The sequence below is a fragment of the Vombatus ursinus genome, unplaced genomic scaffold (assembly GCF_900497805.2).
Source record: "Vombatus ursinus unplaced genomic scaffold, bare-nosed wombat genome assembly UNPS02009205.1, whole genome shotgun sequence".
Taxonomy (NCBI): Eukaryota; Metazoa; Chordata; class Mammalia; order Diprotodontia; family Vombatidae; genus Vombatus; species Vombatus ursinus.
The window spans coordinates 54,463,278-54,485,003 of NW_020948983.1; the positions used below are offsets into that span (position 1 = coordinate 54,463,278).

Below are 21,726 nucleotides of genomic sequence, written 5' to 3' on the forward strand. Positions count from 1 at the left end.
GTGTGTGTGTGTAGTGGAGCCTGGGAAACAGACTTCTACACCTAGACTAGAAGAACCCAGAGACACAGGCAGGTCACCTAATTCTCTGTGCAACTGGGTGGGGCTAGCCATGACACTTCATTTGCAGCTGCTGGGCTCTCTCGAAAGGTCATCTCCTTGGACACTGAGCCCTTGAAAAGCCCTTGGTTACTTCCCCTGGTGTGTATCTTCTAAGCCGAGAAGCTCCCTTCCACCAAGACACCCAAGCTCAATGGCCTACTCTACCCCCAATCTTCAAGGCAGCCCATGCTGACAGTCCCAGTGGGGATGATAAGCCCACAGGTATTAGGAGAGAAGAGACAAAAGGAAAAGCTCTTCTCCCCAGTCTGAGAAGGGGCCCCTAGGAATAAGGGAGACACTGAGATGTCCAGGTAGATGTAAGCTCAAACAACCACGAGTTGGAATGGGGCCTCAGAGGTACTCTAATCCAACCTTCTCATTTTAAAGAAGAGGAAACTGAGGCAGTGATTGATTACACAGGTAGTAAATCAAAGACCTGGGATTCCAACTTCGGTCCCGTTAAACTCCAAATTCAGTCCTGCTGTCTCCCTAGATGAAAGGGAAAATAATTGTCCTCCCACCTGGCACTTTTAAACACCTCTTAAAAAAGAAACAAGTATTGTACATTTATTACCTCATTTAGTCCTAAGAGTCAATTACACAGCTGAAGAAACCCAGCTCAGAAGGGTTTAATGATCTGCCTAAAGTCATGCGGCTGGTTAGTGTTGAGACCAGAACCCAGGTCTGTTGACTTCTGGCCTCCAGCTCCTGTCATCATAGATGACAGGATAATAGATAATCGATGCCCAAACTTTTCACTGTTTTAAAAGGGCCTCCTCAGAGCGGCAATGGCTCTTCCTAGGCCCAAGGTCCAGGTTTTAAAATAATCCAGACAGCATTATAACCTCAGCTGGGTTATAAGTCCATCTCACTCCGAGGTGGGAGTCCTGCAGAAGGGACTTGAGGCAGACATCTCAGGTTGAAGAGGACATGGGAATTCATGATTCTGTGCTCATGGGAATTCATGCTCTGTGGTTCAGTGGATGCACCCCCCAAATTACCCTTGGAGAGGAGAGTAATGTTTAACTACACAGGTTTTATTGGTAAGCTATTTGCTGCCTAGGTTGTAACTGCCGAGGATATAGGTAACAGCCAGGCCTGAGAGCAGAGGGCACAGATGGGAGAGAAAGCTTATGAGGCCTCAGTGCACAGAGTTACCACCCAAGTATGGAGGGATGGGGACGCCAGTACAGACCAGACCAGAGGCCTAGGTTAGCCATGGAGGACATGTAAGCAAGGTGCAACCGGGAAGGAGGAGCACTGAATTTGGAGTCGAAGGACCTGAGTTTGAATCCCAGCTCTCCTACTTATTTTATGTGATATAACCCGACTCCTCAGGGCCTCAGTTTCCTTATCTGTAAGACAGGTGGTAGGCCAGATCAGAAGTGTCAAACATGCACCACAACACTGCTGAATGCAGCCCAAATCATGCTAAAATGTAACTGGGAAATGTTTAACAAAATAAATAGAAATACATCACAATATAGATAATGCTAATATATGGTTTTCTAAGTCAATATGCAGCCATAGGGATCGTTAGGTATGGTTAAGTGGCTCCTGCTCCTATCCGAGTTTGACTCCACTAGACTAGATAACATATGAGTTCCCTTCCCTAAATTCCATATAGGATTCTAAAGAATGAGGGGGGATTTTATCACCAGCCCTCAGAAGCTCGCTCTGAAGGAGAGTATCGATTAAGCAGAGCAAACACACACTTCTCACCACTTCTCAGCATTTCTCATCCATACCACCTTAGGAATTTCTGCACCCACCAGGTATCAGGGGGAAGGGTGGTGGTTAGGAAAGAAACGGTATCCAACTCCAGCCAATCCATCCCTGATGAGGAAGTTGCCCATTTCATCAGTCTGCTAAATGGTCTGTCTCCAGTCTGATGCCTCTCCCTCTTCAAAATATCCTCTACATAGCTTTGAAAACTAATCACGTAAAAACAGATATGAACATGCAGCTCCTCTTCTTGTTCAGTTGTTTCAGCCACATCTGACTCTTCGTGACCTCATTTGGGGTTTTCTTGGCAGAGATACTGGAACGCTTTGCCATTTCTTTCTCCAGCTCATTGGACAGATGAAGAAACTGAGGCAAACGCGGTTAAGTGACTTGCTCAGGGTCACACGGCTAGTAAGTGTCTGAGGCAGAATCTGAAGTTAGGAAGATGAGGTAGAGATCTACCCACTGCACCACCTAGCTACCCATGCTGCTCCCCTACTCAAAAATCTTCTAAGGCCTTCAGTACAAAATACAAAATCCTCAGTTTATCATTCAAAGCCCTCCACGATGTGGCTCTACCCTACCTTCCTAGTGCCACATCCCATTTTTCCTTCCATACTCTCTGTAGCCAAACTAGAGTACTAGCTGCTCCTCATACATGACATTCCAACAGTCCTCATCTGTGCCTCTGCACAGGTGACCGATTACTCCCCCATGCCTGGGATGCTCTCGAGTTCTTTCTCTCTCTCTCTCTCTCTCTCTCTCTCTCTCTCTCTCTCCCTCCTCATTTCTGTCTCTTGAAATCCTTCGCTTCCTTCAGGGCTTGGACGCCATGTTGGATAGGGGGCTTCTCATGGGTCCCTCCTGCATCACTGGCAGCACATGTTGTATACCCCAGTACAGGACACTTCAAAGGGCAAGCATTCTGTCTTGTATCCTCGGTGCCTACCACAGTATTGTATATAAAATAAATATTTAATAACTGTCTGCTGAATTAAGTCAAAATGTTAGGGCTGAAGGGACTTCAGAGTTCAAGTTCAACGTCTTCATTTTATAAGAGAAGTAACTTCGGCTCACAGAAATGAAGACATTCAACGTCATACCACTTTTTAGTGACGAGGCTGGGACTAGAATCTAAGTCCTCAACTTTCTTTCTACCATAACAACTCTCTTTAAGCCAAAATTTCCTGAGCCCAGTGGAAGAGTCAGAGGTCAGGGGAACGATGCCCACAGATGACCTCCTTAGCCATTACTAGCTTCAATTCCCAGAAACCTTTGAAGATTTATTTCACCTGTCCCCAAAATTTACTCCCCGCTCCTTTATCTTCCATATACTTCTAATTCCAAAACCATACGCGCTGAGGCTAATCCATTGCATACTACAGATATAACATCATCTAGTATAACCCAGAATATGCCCAAAACATCTTTTTTTAAAGGACTAATCATGGCACAGCATAGTCTTATCTACAACAGACTTTGGAGCTGGTCTCCAAAGAAAGAATTAAGGAGGGCCCTCTCTCTCATCTATGTATCCTCCCCAGTTGCACTAGGGGCTCTAGGGAAGTGTTGTCTCTATAACCAAGCTTCAGGAAAATCCAGACTGCCAGCTAGCCCTCGATGTGAATGTGTGCATGCATGTGTGTGTGCGTGTGTGTAAGAGAAAGTATGAGAGAGACAACCCAACCTTGATGGAAGGGAGACTCATACGATCACAGTGGTTTTGCTAATCCACAGCCGTTAGCCCAATCTTTTTCCCATTAGGTGATATTAGGTGACCGTCCCTTCCCCAGGGGAGGGCCTTACCTGAGCATGTAGGGCAGCAGCGGCAGCAGCAGCAGCTGGGTAGGTGAATGCAGCATGTGGGATGGCAGGGGTCAGCTCCGTAGTGTACAATGGGTAAGGGGCCCAGGCCTCCGGGGAAGCGGGGATCAGAGCAGCTCCTGTCAGGTCATCTAGACGAGAGACAGACCATCCCACATCCCACCCCCATACTTTATTGTCTTCTTTTCTTACTGGGTCCCAGGGGACAGTAAGGTTTCCCTCCTACTCTTCAATGTGGTCCTTTAGAGAACTAAATCTCACCTAATTGCAGGTTTAACACTGAATTCTCAGTTTCCCCCAGAAGGCAATGGGGCATATGTCTGATTGACCTGTACTTTTCTAGCAGAGAGGTTAACTGAGAAGTTTTCAAATCCCAGGTATATCCCATTTAAGAACAGTCAAGGGAGACTTAATGGAAGAGGTCAGACAGACTTGAGCCCAAAGACTCATTCTTTCCCCACCCTCTGGATAAGTGGGCTAAAGGTCCAGAGTCTAATGTTCTTGTTGTTTAGTTGTATCTGACTCTTCATGACCCCATTTGGGTTTTTTTTTCCTTTTTTCTTTTTCTTTTTTTTTGGCTAGGCCACTGGGGTTAAGTGACTTGCCCAGGGTCACACTGCTAGCAAGTGTTAAGTGTCTGGTCTGAGACCGGATTTGAACTCAGGTTCTCCTCACTCCAGGGCTGGCACTCTATCCACTGCGCCACCTAGCTGCCCCAGTTTGGAGTTTTCTTGGCAGAGATACGGGAGTGGTTTGCCATTTCCTTCTCCAGCTCAAAAAGATGAGGAAACTGAGGCAAACAGGGTAAAGTGACTTGCCCAGGGTCACACACCTGGGAAGCATCTGAGGCCAGGTTTGAACTCAGGAAGATGAGTCTGACTCCAGACCCGGAGATCTATCCACTGCACCAATTAGCTGCCCAGAGTCTAATCTAGAGCCTCATATATTACTCAGGGCAGAATGACCAACCAAGGAAAGAGAAAAACAAAAAAAAGAAACCAACTATTTATTTGGGCACTCAGCAATGGGAAGGCAGAGCCATAACTAGGATATAACTATCAAGATTTTACCCTGGGGCAGCTGGGTGGCGCAGTGTATAGAGCACCAGCCCTGGAGTGAGGAGGACCTGAGTTCAAATCCGGCCTCAGACCAAACACTTGACATGTACTAGCTGTGTGATCCTGGGCAAGTCACTTAACCCCAACTGCCTTAAAAAAAAAAAAAATGATGATTTTGCCCCAAATTTAAAGGGCTTCTTAGTATATCTAGTCTTAATAAGACTAGTAAGTTAGAAGAGCAAACGAGACGATGCTGCTTCTCCCAATCCTTAAGGGGGCTGCTTCAGCCACAGCTAACGCTCAGGGATCTCCTCCCCCAAAGACTATGTGCACTACTTGCTCTAGGCACCAAAATTCTTCATCACAGCTCTGGCTGTAACTACACTAGACTGAAAGCCCTTCTGACACATCTGCCACATCCCCAAACCCCGACCCGGGACATCTCCTCTGGCTTGTTCTGGGGTGGGTGAGGTAGGTGCCCACGAAGACGAGACAAGAAAGTGAGTGGCCTTCGGCCATACTTACAGGGATCCCGTGCAATGAAGTGTGCGCCCAGGGCGGGGTGGATGCTGCTGGGATTTGGTGTTGCCATCAGTTTGCTCTTTGCCATTTTCGTGTTGGCCTTGGCAAACTCTAACCTTAAGGTTTGTGGATTCTCGGGGTCAAAACGAATACCCTGTGGGATGAATAAGTGACTATATCACCCTGGGATACCCAGCTTGCTGGCCCAGAGCAGGGCAGAAAGAGTACCCAGGAGAGTGAGCACAAGTTATTTTCCCTCTGGGACTCTAACCTTACTAACACTACCCCCCAGATTCCATAGGTGATCATTTGGCCTCCACTGAATCTTGGGCAGATGAGGATAATGGAGGTATCCGAGGCAGCTGCTTAAGGCTAGTTCTTGAAGGTGCACCTCAGTGCTCGTGCATATGTATTCTAAGGGCTGGAAGCAGGGAAAGGGGGGTTGGGCAGCAAGCGAGTCCTTTTTCTCTGGGACCATATCTTTGGCTACTCACATTCAATGCATTTTTGGCTGCTTCTGCCCCAGCACGGCTGTCAAAAGTCACAAAACCTACAGGCTGGAAAAAAAATGCCCTTCAATTTCACAACCACATACATACTCTGTATGGTCCCCAGCCCTGCAGAACACCCTCATTCCAAAGGGAGCAATGGTACCACTCTTACAAAGGAAAAAGAGGGGAAGGCCAGTCCTGTCTCCTACTAGTCCTTTAATCACGACCCTCAGACTCCCTCCTCATTTTGATGCACAGGGCCCAGAGTCCCTGCCAGTCAGCTTTACTTGGAAGTGGTCTTCTAAAGATTTTAGGGGTGCCTAAAAATCCCTTCCAAGGAGGTGCCTGAAATTCCTCCACTTGAGTTTCATTCTCCTTTGTGTTAGCAATTACCCTCTCCCTGAAGATTCTCTTGGGAGAGGAATGTATGAAATGGTTATCGTGAGGGAGTTTATTAGACATCTGCCTCTGACAGGAGGCAACTCTGGTTGCCAGGAGGAGAAACTCTGGTCAGCAGGAGGGCAGGGGTGAAGAAGGAAGCAGTTCACAGAAGTGAGGGGGAGGGGATATACCCCCCATCCCCCACCCTCAAGCACTAGGAGCTGAGAGCTACTGCTTTGAGAACTGAGAAGTAGAGATCTTTCTCTTAGTCTGCCTCGCACAGTCCATACTGAGGGGCTGGGGATCTGACTAGCTGAAGGAAAAGGGGCCTCTGGTTGATGGGAGGGAACGCAAGAAACTAGGACTTCCTCTTCTTACTCATGTCAGCCCAGGATGGAGGACTGCTCCAAAGTTGGGTGGGCATGTGGGACAGTCTTTTAAATTCAACACTCGGACCTTGCCAGCAAAGGGGAGACGGGATCCAAGTTCTGAACAGAGTTAAAGGCTGCTGGGCAGGAGGATGGGGGTGGAGCCAGGACAGACAGAGATACCTGTTTAGATGTGAGTTTGATCAGTGACCCTTCATACCCCTGTGGAGAGAAACAAGGACTGAGATCCGAGTTCATCCCCCCCCACAATCATTAACAAGAGGCCACAAGCTCTTCCTCATGCTCTTCCCATCTTCCCAAATTAGATGGCTATCCCAATAACTTCTGCTTACCTAATCCCACTCATGTTTGAAGGCCCGCCTCTTCGGGCAGCCTTCCTGAACTTCCCCACCATGCAGTGACTTTATTTTCTTCAGAACTGCTGAAACAACCCAAACTACTCAAACATTCTATTATACCATTTTGGCTGTTTGGGGGGAAACTGAGGCCTACAAAAGTGGAATAAATTAGCCAAACCAAAGTAGAAAGTTAATGGCAAGGCAGGAATAAAGACCAACATCTCTCTACTACCCCACCCTGTTTCTTTTCCCCAAAATTTATTTCTATTTTTTCTAAATTTTTAATTTTATTTTTAACATATGGAATAAAACAAGCATTTCCATAATATAGTATAATAAAAAAGATGATTGTACATGAAACTGCAAGTCTATTACATACGATTTGCTATTCCTTTTAAATATATAATAAAATTAGTATGTAAATTTCTTTCTTTCTTCTTTTCCTCCCCCTCCCCCCCATGGCTACCATTAGACACAAAAAGGAATGTGTGTGTATGTGGATGTGTATAAAATTATTGCACACATACTTCTTTTTATTAGTTATATTTATCACTTCTTTCTCTGGATGCAGATAGCATCTTTCTTCATGTGTCCTTTATAGTTAATTTAGGTACTTATAATAGTCAAAATGACTTATTTGCTCATACTGCAACCCTCCATTTTAACTCTGTGTGTATCTCTCATTCTTAAATTTCAATGATGCTATTACCTTCTTTGAGTTCTCCCACTGGTATAATCTAGTAAAGCATTTTTTCTCTTTTAGTACTTAAGACAGATAAAGCTTGGTTCAGGTGCATGGACTTACCTTAAACGGCCGGAAGAGAAGATAGAGTTCCCGTGGTTTGATGTCTACAGGGAGGCCACTGACAAACAGTGTCCGGACCTAGAGGTAGAAGAATCATCACTAAGCATTAGGGGTTGGACAGGGTAGGGAAGTATGCCAGGTTGCTTAGACCCTATTCTTGGCTGCTGCCAGGAAGTAGGGAGAGTCACAGAGGAAAGGAATTCCCACCTTAGGCAAAGGAAATGGATTTAATTTTATTCTGCAAGGTAAACAATTAGTATTCTCATTTTTACGGATGAAGAGACTGAATCTAAAGGGTTAAATGACTCCTGTAACAAGTTAGTGGTAGAGCTAGGTTTAAGAATACAGATTTCTAGGCTTGCAGAACTTTTCTTTTTCCATGTCATAAAATTTCACTTTATTTTTAGTTTTATTGATGGCTTTGGGCTTTTTTTTTTTTAAACGTCATTCGTTTCCTGATATACCCAACATACAAATCCTCCCTTGTAACCAAGAAAAATGGTCAACTTCCTTGAGGGCAAGGCCCATTTCATTTTTGTCTTTACATTTCCAGCATCTAGCATGTAGAAGGCATTTACGAAATGCTTGTTGATTAAACAAAACCAACTGACGCAAGTTTGTTGTTTTTTTCTTAATTATAAGAAAACCCTCACCGGGGTGCTGGTGATATAGCAGGAAACAATGGACAAAAATAAGACATTGATAAAACATTAACTTGAAAAAAATACAGCAACTGCATTTGATGGTGTTTGCAACATGCTATACCTATAGTCTATAATCTGAAACCCTCTCTCCAAAGTTACCAGTGTTCTCTTAACTACTAGGCAACTAGGTGGTGCAGTGCCAGGTCTGGAGTCAGAAAGACTCATCTTCCTGAGCTCAAATCTGGCTATGGACACTATGTGACGCTGTGCAAGTCACTTAACCCTGCTTGCCTCAGTTTCCTCATCTGTAAAATAAGCTGGAAGAGGAAAGGGCAAATCACTCCAGTACCTTTGCTAGGAAATGCCAACTGGGGTCATGGAGAGCTGGACACGACTGAAAATGACTGACCAAAAAGTCATCACGTATACTGCTCTATTTTCCTTCCCATGTAACATATCATGTAAGTTGCCCCATGTTTCTCTGAATTCATAGTCATTTCTTATAGCACAATAACGTCCCATCACATTCATACACATCACAATTTATTCAGTCATTCCTCAAGCGGTAAGTACCCACTCCATATCCATTTTCTGCTACTGCAAAGTGTTGTTGTGAATATTTTGGTATATAAAGGACGCCCATCTTTCAACCCTTCTCTTTTTTTTCCCTATTGTTATCCTCTGTTTTTACATCACTTCTTCATTTCCCTGCTCCCTCCCCTTCCCATCAAACCAGTCCTTATAACAAGACTGTGGAACATCAAGATCACTAAAAGTAAACCCAAAATGGACACAATTATTGCCATACTTGCATTCCTTCTGCATTGGAGGTTTGGTAATTAAACTAGGTTATGGAAGCTTATGTCTAGTCAGTCATTACCATTTCTGCTTTTATCTCTCTTTAAACTCCCCCATTTTACTATAAATGTTTTTTTTAATCCCAAGAATATGAACAGCCACCAATCATTTTAAATTTTTAGTGGCCAAAACAACTGATAAATCAATCGAGTCAGTTATTACTGAATATTCAATCATAAATCAACTTTGGGGTCACACGATATATTTTAACCAATCCCCAACAGTCCTCTGCATTCCCTGACAGAGAAGACAGCCAAGAAGGCCAGTCTGCTGCCTGAGGTCTTTCACCATTATAACTATTCTCCTCTAGAACCCTGCTGGACTGCTCTGAGAAACTCCAAGGCTTCACAGAACGTGGATTTTTAAATGCTACACTAGATCCTATGCTGCCTTTTATCAAAGAATTAAGACCAGCTCAGCAGTTACTCAGAGAACAGTCTCATTATCATCATCATAATGGCATTTATATAAAGCTTTAAGGTTTACAAAGAGCTTTCCATGGTATCTCATCTTCACAACAATACTGTGTGGTAGTAGCCAAGGTTACCCAGCTCATAAATACTGGAAGCAGGATTTAAAACTCAGGTCTTCCTGATTCTAAGCCCAGTGCTCTATGCACCATGCCACTAAGCTCACATAGCTATTAAGAGTCTGAGGTAGGATTTGTGACTCTCAGTCACTAAAAAGTATGACACTCCACTAGAAAATTAAGTTCATATGCTTGGACTGCTCTTCTGATCAATCATTATATTCCTCGTCTTTAGCGTGAAGTAAAAAACATTTCTGTCCCCCACGACCTCACTTCTTCAGACAGCTGTGACCACTTCTGTTCTACACCCCCTCCCTTTTTTTATTTTTTTAAGCTAGGCAATGGGGTTAAGTGACTTGCTCAGGGTCACACAGCTACTGAGTGTAATGTGTCTGAGGTGACATTTGAACTCAGGTCCTCCTGACTCCAGGGCCAGTGCTCTATCCACTGCGCCACCTAGCTGCCCCTACCCTCTCCTTTTGATAGGGTGGGAAACATGTCCTATGGTAGAGTAATTTGGGTACCACAGAGACTGGCTACCTGCACCCTTAATAACACTCTGTGCTGTTACAAATAAGTAAAGAGGAATGCCATGCCTAGGTCACTGGGAAGTTGCCACAAGGTTTTACTCCTTCCTCCCTTCATCTCTCTCTCTCCCTCCCAACCACAGCCCTACCCATCTGATCCCCCGCAATCTCAAACTTTGTTTTTTTAGTAAAGATAAAGATACTGGAGGAGTGTGCCATTTCCTTCTCCAGCTCATTTTACAGATGAGGAATTGGAGGCAAACAGGGTTAGGTGACTTGTCCAGGGTCCCACAGCTAGTGTCTGAGGTTAAATTTGAACTCAGGAAGATGAGTCTTCTTGATTTCAGGCCTGGTGCTCTATCCACTGCATCATCTAGCTTCCCATCCAAAGGATGAAGAACCGGGGAAAGGAACTCATGTGGCTGGGGGCCAGAGAACATGAGCTCTTTGTGGTCAGGAGCCCTTTCTGCCTTTGTATCTGCAGTGTTTAGCACAGTGTAAGCAAAGAACAAATGCTTGCTGGCTGACCCAATGAAGTGGAACCAAGAGCAATATACTTAATTATGGCAATAATGGAAAGGAGCACGTGCTCACATACTCACACACAGTCAAAACTCTCGGTCAATAAAAATGACTCCGGAGGACTGAGAAATAGCCCCTTCACCAGGACAGACTGCAGGCTGGGAACGACGCATACTTTGCAATCCAGCCACAGCGACCTTGTCTCCCAGCTCTGGCTGTTTTCCTTGGCTCTCCTCCATTCCTGGAATATTCTCCTTCACCTGGCTTCCTTCAGGTTCTGGCTAAAATCCCACCATCTATGGGAAGCCCCTCTCCTGATCCCTGATAACTCAAGGGCCTTCCTTCTGCTGACGATTCCCAATTTGTCCTTAGTCTACACTTCTTGTTTGTACATGAATGTTTACTGTTCTCTCTCCCCTTCCATTGTGAGCTCCTGGCGAGCAGCGACCATCCTCTGCCTTTCTTTGCATCTCCAGAGCTTAGCACTGGGCCTCGAACATAGTAGGCGCCTAATAAATGTTTACTGATTATAGACATGGCCAATGTGTCCGTTTGTTTTGCTTACTGCTACGTTGTTTCAATAAGGACTACTGGGAAATCGTAGCGATAAAACAACAAAAAAAAAAGCAATAGGGGTTTTTTGTTTTTTTTTTTTTTAAAGAACAATTACAAGACCTACAAACTCCTCCTAGGCCTCCACAGCAAAACTGGAAGGAGCACCATTGAGAGAAAGAATATTTGCAAATAAATAAATTAATTAAAAAAAAAAGAATAGTTGCAGCTTTCACACAGGGTCAGAGCCCAGGAGTAAATGCTTGTAGACCCTCAGGTCCTAGGCAGACACCCAGAGCCAGCCTCACAGGCAGGTATTTGCCTACAAGGCTCTGTTTGAGGGCACCCCTGAGAATACCCAGAAACCTGCCTGACATTTCACCTAAAATCATCCCTTCAGATTAAGCATTGCCTTTAAAATTAAATAGTAGATCTCTGATGTCACGGTTAATCATTCAATAGCACTGCTCTCCTCTAAGGTAACTGATAAAGCACAAAAGAACCAGGCATCTAAGAAAACCTTTGGTTTTGCCAAGAGTCATCTCTGCCTAGGTCCAACGGCATAGTGAGCCACGTTTGAGAAACCAACTGTAGAAGTCCATGTCCTTTTCCAGTTTGGGGTACCATTCTAAGTGAGCCACGTTTGAGAAACCAACTGTAGAAGTCCATGTCATTTTCCAGTTTGGGATACCATTCTAAGTGCTTACAGAAAGCGTCATCCACTGCCTGCAGCATCTTCTCCTTTCTGCTGTAAATACCAGCCTGTTCCTCTCACCATCCAGGACACACAGTCTCACTCCAGTGCGGGCAGAAAGGTAATAAAGTGGGCGTGAATTATCCAGGAGGACCACGAGTTAAAAGCGTCCCCTGATCCACGCCCCATCTTCCCTTGTCTGGCTCCCAGGTGTGTACACAAGCCCCTCCGGAATCACAGGATGTGAGAGCTGGAAATGATCTCCGAGCACTGGTCCAGCTCCACTTTACACATGAGGAAACCAAGGCAGAGAGAGAACAGTAACAGCGCTGTTCAGGTGGATGATTTCAATTCAGATGCCCATTCTGCCACTTACACCCTGTGCCACCCTGGTCACTCGGTTCTCTTAACTCCTGTATCCTTATCTAGAAAACAAAGTTCTGGAGGAAAAGAAGGGGCCACAAAACCCCAAACACCTCTGGAAGCAAGTAACAAGACAGGGTCTGATAAACGCTCACCTGGAGCTGGGGACTGGGGAGGGAGATGAAATATCCACCCACTGGTAGCTTCCAAACTTAAGAAATTATTCTTGTTTAATGGGTGCTAAGCTCCATTGTTTCTATTTGCTGAAGGAACATAGCTCTCTCAAATTTTGGTGCCCTGAGGCAAAGACCTGATCACCCCGTCCTAATCAATGCAGTGGCCTCCACATTCTCTTTCAGCTCTAAAATCCCAGGGGAAATGACATCTCCAAGCTCACACAGCTAGTTTGTGGCAGAACCAGCCCAGGTCTTTAGTAGGTTATTTTCTGTACTTTTTCCTTGATGCTTGAAGGGATCAAGCAAAACTCCAGCCTCTAACGCCAACCACAAGTACAGGTTATTAAGGGCAGGCAGGATGGGAAAGCAATGTGGAGGGTCTGGGTGAGCACTGGTGAACTGCCAAATATCCCAGAAACTCGTCAGAGCTGCCAGACAACAAAAGGAGGCTTGGGAGCCCAATTCCAGTTTACTGCTTCATTCATTCAAAGCATGAACGTGTACTGCCTAGTCAGACTCTAGAAAAGCTACTGACCTATTAAGACAAACAGGACTTGTTTCCTGCCCCCAAGAAGCCTTCAGCCTAACCTGAATGCACATAAACTTCAGGTAAGATGCTACTCAGGTCAGCAATGGGCCAGCTGATGGAGGTGTACTGGAAGAGAGAAGGGTGGTATTTGGAGAGGAGTGAGGCCATGGTTGGTGTCTCCCTGAGTAAGGGCAGATCAAAGTTACATGGCTTTCTTAAATGTGTAAGAAGGCTTTTAAAATAACTCATTTTAATTATGACACCTTTGTGAGGTGGGCAGAGTTTGGTAGTAGTATAACCATAGAGACTGAAGCTGCGAGATCATGGGTCTAGGGTACTTCCAATGAGCAAATTCCCTCTACCAATGCAGATCAAGTCAACAAGCATGTAAGCACCTACTGTGTGCTAAGTTTGATTCCCTTCTCTGCAACTTCCAATCTTGAGAGAATGGTCTTGATCACTCAGAACTTAGGCAACTTGCTCAGGGTCAAAAGCAAAAAAAAAGTCAAATGTATCAGAGAGGGACCTGAACCCAGGTCTTCCTGACTAGGAGGCTGCTCTCCATCCACTATGCCAGTATGCCAGGCTGCCATTTTATCCTAATAATAACAGAAGTTGGAATGAAGTTTATATTATATATTTTATATTTATATTATATAGCACTCTATCAGAGTTGCTTTACGTTCAGCTTAACCTTAAATATGATGGATATTATCAATTTCATTTTACTAACAGGAAAAGTGGTGCCCAGAAAGCCCAAATGACTTGCTCAGTTGCAGAACTAATTAAAAGAACCAGGATTAGAACCCAGGGTTTCTGCCTTCTAACATTCATTGCTCTATTTGGCAACCAAATGACATTGGTTGTGGCCATGTCCCTCCCATGGTAAACTGAGAAATTGAGAAAAAAAATTAATAGGGATGGTCCAATTCTCCTTTCCACATGCAATGATTGAGAGGGCTAGGCCTAGGTTAGAATAGAATTGTTAAAGATGCCTTTCTCCCTCTACTTCCTCCCTCTGCCTCAGTAGGAGGGTAAGAAGTAGGTCTGATCAGCAATAAGGCAAAGACCAAGAACCAGAAAGGCTTCATGGAATCCCTCTGCTTGGGTTATTTCTCTTCCCATCCCCCTTTCTCCCCCTATGCGGCCCTCTGCTTCACTCTGGCTAATTTTAAACTCTTCCCCAAACAGCTCCTACCCTGTCACCCTGGAACAGCAAGTTCTCAGAAACAGAAAACATTTCCCGACTGTCCCTTGGGGGTAGTGAGGCCCTCCCCCTAGCTTTCCAGCTCAGACTTTGTCATACCCTCCCCTCTTCCCACAAGGGCTAGACAATCCTCCCACTTCCATTTTGATCTTTTAGGAAAGGAAGACCATTTATCTCCAAGTCCTCAGGTGTCAATCTTTCTTTGACCCAAAACAAGTTCCTGATGGGGGCATAATTACTAATATCAGACTAGTAAAGATGGTCTTGTCTCAGCAACACAAGTCACAATAGGAAAGCTCAGTGCCAAACCTTCCCCAACTTTGGATATACCCCCCTTCTAAATATTCCCTCAAAGGTGTACCTCAAGACCCCCTCCTCCAGTTATACCCCCAATTCAAACCATTTCACTTTCTTACTTGGGAGTACTAGCATTCTTTCAAATCCAATTTATTACACCACTCTTTTCAGGCCCTTTAGGTCTAGTGTGCTGCCTCATACATACCTCCCCCTACCTCTATCCCCTTTCAACTCCCCTTTAATCTTGTGTTCTTCATGATCAGCATAAGACCTGGCATCTGGTATTTAATAAACGCTTTATCATTCATTCATTCATTCATTCATAACTCTGCTTAAAGCAACCTCCAATCATGACTTGCAATGGACAGAGGAAGCATGCCCTCCTATCTCTCAGCAGAGAAGGCGTGGGCTAGAGGTACAGAATAAGGTTTATATTTTCAGACAGAAACATTGTGTTGAATTGGTTTGCTTGAATGGACTTATTTGTTTCAGAGGAGAATTCTCTTAGGGTCACAGGAAGTAACAATGATGAAAAAAAAAATATATATATATAAGTCTGCCCCAAATCCAGGACAAGGACAATGACTACGACTACTACTAGTCAGAATTTATATAATACTTTTAACGTTTGCAAAGCATTTTACAAATATTATTTCATTTTATCCCAATAACAACCATAGAAAGGTATATTATTATCCTCATTTTACTGAGGAGAAAAACGAGGCTCAGAGAGATTAACTGACTTACCCCAGAGCCATCCAGTAAGTATCTGGGGCTGAATTTGAACTCAGGACTTCTTACTCCAAGTTCAACACTATATCCATCCCCTGCGCCGCCTCACTGCTGTAGTTCTAGATGCTATTTCTACTCCATATTGCATTTTCTTACAGCTTCCTGGTGTCAATAAAAGATCGTCACCTATATTTTGTAGATGAACAAAACTAAGACCCAGCACTTAACTTGGCTTGTTGAATAGCAGAATCAATCCAGGTCTCCAGATTCCCAGTCTGGGGCTCGTAACAGCCACAAACGATACAAGCTGGGGTGATTTAATTTCTTAAGGGTAATAGTGAGAGGGGCTGGGAGTGGGAGGGAAGCAGGACCTTTTGGCTCTGGATATGGGCAAAGTATGACTTGGAGGCATGGTAACCCAAGACTAGACAAAGCTAGCTGGGAAAGGGGCAGCTACATAGTGCAGTAGATAGAGTACCGGCCCTCAATTCAGGAAGACATGGATTCAAATATGGCCTCAGACATTTGACACTTACTAGCTTGTGTGACCCTGGGCAAGTCACTTCACCCCATTGCCTTGCAAAAAAAAAAAAAAAAAAAAAGGCAAGCTAGCTGGGAGGTATGTAAGTCCATTTAAATTGAACCATACTGGGGGGAAATAGCACACCAGTAAAAAGACTAAACTCGAGCCTCTGTCTAAAGCAGCCTTCAAAGGGTTGCAGTCCTAATCTTTCTCCACAGGACAGTTTCTTACCCACCCTCATCTCTGGTCACCTTTGAGTGACCCCATACAGGACAGTTACCTAGGATAATGGGATCTCTTTTCACTAGAGATGGAGCAAGAGAAATGGGTTAGGATGACAGCAAGAACCTGGACAGATATAGTTTGATATGTTTTAGTTATGCCTTTCAGGTGATGCCCAGTCTTTTCTAAATCTACTCCTCCTACTCCACCACTTCTTGAATTTTCCCCTCTGACAAAGGAAAATGGTTAAGCAGACATATGTGACAGCAGCTACAATATTCTACACCTGTAGTCTCCTACTTCTCTGCCAAGGTGGGAAACATGGCTCATCTTCTCCAGGACCAGTATCTTTGCAAGTTAACCTGAATGTCGCTGATCTTTTAGCATTGTCATTAATGTTATTGTAGCCACTGTAAAGAAGGGCCGCTAGGTGGCACCATCGTGCAAAAAGACAGGTAGGGAGTCATGAAAACTCATCTTCGTGAGTTCAAATCTGGCCTCAGACACGGACTGTGTGAACCTGGGTAAGTCACTTAATCCCATTTGCCTCAGTTTACTCGTCTGTAAAATGAGTTGGAGAAGGAAATGGCAAACCACTCCAATATCTCTACCAAGAAAACCCCAAATGGGGTCAGGAAGAGTCAGATATGACAGAAAAGGACTGAACAACAAAGCTAATATTGGCCAACTGAATATAACACACCTTTATTAAAGGCCTATTATACGCAAGGCAATGAGAGCTCAAAGTCAAAAATATTTCATCTCACCTCCTGCAAATTGACAAAGATGATAACAATAATAATAGCTAAATTCATATAACACTTACAATGTGCCAAGTACTGTGCTAAGCACTTTACAATAATTATCTCATTTGATCCTCACAACAACCCTGGGTGTGTGTGTGTGTGTGTGTGTGTGTGTGTGTGTGTGTGTGTGGTGCTATTATTATCCCCATCTTACACATAAGGAAACTGAGGCAAAGAGAGGTTAAGTGACTCGTCCAGGGTCATATAGCAAGTAAGTGAAGCTGGATTTTGAATTCTCAGTTCTTACAGACTCCAGTTCCAGCAATCTATCCACTGAACCACATAGCTGCTCCTATACGTCGATGCTTGAAAGACCATAAGAAAACTGGCATCCTGATATGCTGCTGATGGAATTGTAATTTGGTCCAACCCAGCAATATAGATATTAGACGAATACATCAAAGACAGAAACAAAGGCCCTAATGCATACCAAAATATTAGTAGTGGCACTCTTTGTAATAGCAAACAGATTTAACAAACTGAGTATCCATTAACTGGGAGATGGCTTTTTTAAAAAGGTAAAGTGTATGAATATAATCAAATGTTATTGTATAGTAAGACACGATAAATACAAAGAACTTGAAATAATGAGAAAATTTGTATGGACAGATACATTAGAAATAAGGAAGGGGCAGCTAGGTGGTACAGTGGATAGAACACCAGCCCTAGAGTCAGGATGACCCAAGTTCAAATCCAGCCTCAAACATACAACATTTACTAGCTGTGTGACCCTGGGCAAGTCACTTAACCCCAACTGCCTCACCAAAAAAAAAAAAAAAAGGAAAAGAAAAGCAATAAGCAGGACCAGATTGATTTATCTATAATAACATAAATCAAGAGTGCTAAAAGAAATCTGAAAAATGAATAAAGGTCCCAGAGAACAGGTAATATTCTCCCTCCTTGAGGCCAAGGTGGGATTAGGTCAGAACACTATGGTAAGATATGGTCACTGGGTCACACACGATTCTGCTTTATCACAAATGAATGTTCAATCTGCAAAAGGCAGGATTTCCCCTCCCACCCTGAAAATAAATCAATGAAGACAAAAAACATCTGTAAAAGGTAATTTTTTAACACTCCTCCCCAAAAAATAGTCCCTCGCCTTAAGGAACTCTTATTATACACATATACCATTAAGTCAATACAAAACATACACAAAGTAATACACTAATTTCGAGAAAATGTGTTAAGTAATAACTGGGCGTGGGGGTTAGGGGGAGGAATATAATGACAGGTTTCACAAACAAGGAGGGATCTGGGCTATCTGGGCATTGAAGGAAGCTGAGAACAGCTATGAGTTGCTGGTCGGGCTAAATGAGTGACGTGGAAATGTGGGAAATCACCTGTATCAAGATACCAAACTGGGAGACAGACGGATGTCACCTATAAGGAGAGTTAACTGGCCAGTGTGCTAGAAGCCAAGTAAGTGCATGAAAGGGCAGAATATCAAATAAGAATGAAAAGGAAGGTGGGGAGTCCGATGATGATGGTGGTTTATCTTCTCCAGGTTCTGTTTACTTCACCCTTCTAAGTCTTCCTAAGCTTCTTTGCATTCCTTCTATTCCTGGCTTCTATTATATTCTATTACATCATACATCACGGCTGACAGCCTCCAATCTGACATCCAGAGCTTTTAAAAGAATGGATGGTTAACATCAGGCCACTGACAGATGAAGGGACTGTAGTTTAGGCCAGGCCACTCTCCTGCTGCTGCATTAGTTATGGATACTCTCAAACCACTTTCCCCTCCCAAATAAAACCACGCCCAATCTCCTGGTGCTTTCTCACCTGGAGTCACATTTCCTCCCCCCTCCCCTGCTCTTATCTCTGCCTATCTGTAGTATATCTATCCTTCAAGGCCTGTTCAAGCACCATCTTCCCAGTGAAGTCTGCCCACAACACTCAGCCACCTCGGAGCCCTCAGAGCACCTCATCCGACACTTTCCATATAAGGTCTTGCAAAGTTAGCTTTTGATGGGCAGTAATGTTTTGTCCTATTGAAAGGAGACACTCAATTGGGTATGGAAATCTGTCTTACCCTACAGGAAAATAGGAGGGGAAGGGGACAAGAGAGTAGGGGAATGATAGAGAGGAGGGCAGATTGGGAAAGGGAGTAATCAGAAGCAAATCCTTCTGAGGAGGAACAGGGTCAAAAGAAAGAACAGAATAAATGGGGGGCAGGATAGGATAAAGGGAAATAGACTTAGTTTTTCATAGCATGTCTACTATGGGAGTGTTTTATATGACTACACAGGTATCACATGTATCCAGTTGCTTGCCATCTCAATGAGAGTGGGTGGGGAGGGAACAAGGAGAGAATTTGGAACCCAAAGCTTTAAAAACAAATGTTAACTGGCCTTAGACTAAACTCTTGACACTTACTAGCTGTGTGACCCTGGGCAAGTCACTTAACACCAATTGCCTAAAAAATAAATAAGATAAGAAAAAAAAACTGTAAAAATTGTTTTTTACATGCAACTGGGAAATAAGATACACAGGCAATGGGGTATAGAAATCTATCCGGCCCTACAGGAAAATAGAAGGGGAAGGAGATAAGAGCAAAGGGGGGGGCTGTGATAGAAGGGAGGGCAGATAAAGGGAAGGGGTATTCAGAATGCGTGTCGTCTTGGGGTAGGGGTAGGGGTGAGATGGGGAGAAAATTTGGAACTCAAAATCTTACAGAAATGAATGTTGAAACTAAAAATAAATAAATAAAACCAAAAAAAATCATTTTATTCTGAACTTAAGAAATATTACAAGCATTTCCATAACATAGTAGAATTTTTTAAAAAAAGATTATACATGAAACTTCAAATCTATTGTACAATTTGCTATTCCTTTTAAATATAATAGAATTATCATGTAACCTTTAAAAAAAAAAGAAAGGAGACTCTAAGTTCATTAAGAGAAAGGATTATAGGTATTCTACTTTTTCTTTCTTTTCTTTCAGGCAATTAGGGTTAAGTGACTTGCCCAGGGTCACACAGCTAATAAGTGTCAAGTGTTTGGTCTGAGGCTGAATTTGAACTCGGCTAGGCCGAGTCAGACATGACAAACGACCAAACCACAACAGCCTAGGCACTCAGATGTTTACTGATGGGTTCCCACTAGAGGTTGAGTTTCTAAATAATACAAAACAAGAAACAAGAAAAGAACAAGGATTTTTTGGCTGCTGGGATTTAAAAGAAATTACTCCCCTATTCCAAGTCCAAGGGGATTCCCTTAAATCCCAAGAGCCATACCCATTCCTCCAATGGGCAGAAAGCGACCCATCAGAGGATAGCACAGGATAGAAACTGGTACCTATGAAGAAGTGTGTTTGGTTTGGAACCCATCCTTGTCTGCAGGGAGCCAAAGGCACGGACCGATAACCTTGGGGTTTTCTGATTCCATCTACTCTCCACCCTGGGAAAGGCTTCCAGCCCCAGGAAATCGAGAGTTTCAAGAAATCTTGTCTTGAGAGGCAGTGAAGTACAACGGAAAGGATTTTAAGTCTGAGGACCTGGGTTTGAATTCTGGCTCTGCTATTTACTATGAATTTGGGCAATACTTTTCAGCTCCCTTCACAGCCTCATTTTCCTCTTCTGTAAAATGAGAGCATCAAACTTGCTTAGCTGCGAGGTTCCCTTCCACCTCTAAATCTATAGTCCTCTGTCCTCAGAGAGCTGGTCTAACGCTTTATCTTACAGATGAGGAAACTGAAGAGAAATTGCTCACCCAAGGCCATCTGGTGAGTCAGCAGCAGCGGTGACTTCAGAGAAACCAGACTTGCCATTTCTCATTAGTCCTGGTCAATTTTCATCTGTTCTTTCCAACATTAGTGCTGTGGGCTGGCAGAGTTTCTGCCCATGCAGAAAAAAGAATGATGTGGAGCCAGTGGACACGGTTCAAATCCTGGCACATTCGCCTACTTCCCGTGTGACCCTGGGCAAGTAGACCCAAGATCTTCTCATCTGTGATTTGACTGGACTAGATTATTTCAAAGATCCCTTCTATATTTAAATCTATAATACCGTCAGTTTTTAATCTGACCTCAAGAGCTAGCATGGCAGAGTAGACAGAGAGTGAGAAGATCTCAGTTCAAATCCCACCTGTGAGACCCTAAACAAGTCACTTAACATCTCTGCCTCAGTTTCCTCATTTATAAAATGAGACAGCTAGAATCAATGGCCCCTGACGAGCAAATTCAACAAAAGTCAGGCTTTCTCCCTCCTCTGCCCTAATTGGTTTCTGTCTTAACCAAAGATATTGAGGGCATTACTGTCCTCCTTGATGATCTCAAAGATTCCTTGTACCCTTTATAACTCAGCTATCCAAAAATCTAAACCTTTGGCGAACATTTTGATTCTTACTTTCACACATTTATTCTGCCAAGCTAGTTGACTGCCTCTGTTCAACACATTCCCTATGTCCTCCTCCCCTGTCCCCTCTTACCCATCTTCCAAAGTCCAACTCCAATGCCATCTCTTCCAGGAAGGCTTCCCCAATTTCCCCTCTCCTCATAAGGAAAGACCTCCTCTTTCCCCCACTCCTCTAGAGACCACCTCACACTCTGGGTGGACTTAGCAGGTATTGCTTTGTATTCATTATAAGTATATGAATAAAATCGCTGTGATAAAGTGTAAGCCCTACAGAGGGCAGGACCCTTCATGCGCTTCCTAGAATTCACTCCTGCTCACATTTTCTTGTTTGTTATAGGGAACCTCTTCTGAGATGGAAATGCTTAACTGCTTCCTTCGGCCTCCAAAAGACACCCCCCAGTTAAGCATACAGAAATAAATTCTCATCTTTCTGCACCGATTTTATATAATCCTGTCTGTGAGCAAGTATCTAAATCCTTGCTGATCCTACTTCGTTCCCCAATATCACACACACACACACACACACACACACACACACACACACACACACAC

General features: G+C 43.8%; 1 protein-coding gene across 2 annotated transcripts in view; it reads right to left on the reverse strand.

The window, feature by feature from the left end:
- Positions 1–21,726, reverse strand: part of RBPMS2 (RNA binding protein, mRNA processing factor 2) — a 62,464-nt gene that overhangs the window by 13,827 nt on the left and 26,911 nt on the right. For both annotated transcript variants that reach the window (XM_027852126.1, XM_027852125.1), the window contains exons 2-6: positions 7,633–7,710; positions 6,652–6,690; positions 5,723–5,785; positions 5,232–5,382; positions 3,631–3,779 (exon numbers count right to left, since the gene is read on the reverse strand). In XM_027852126.1, coding sequence (XP_027707927.1) covers positions 3,631–3,779; positions 5,232–5,382; positions 5,723–5,785; positions 6,652–6,690; positions 7,633–7,710 — 480 coding nt within the window. The remainder of the gene's footprint in view (positions 1–3,630; positions 3,780–5,231; positions 5,383–5,722; positions 5,786–6,651; positions 6,691–7,632; positions 7,711–21,726) is intronic.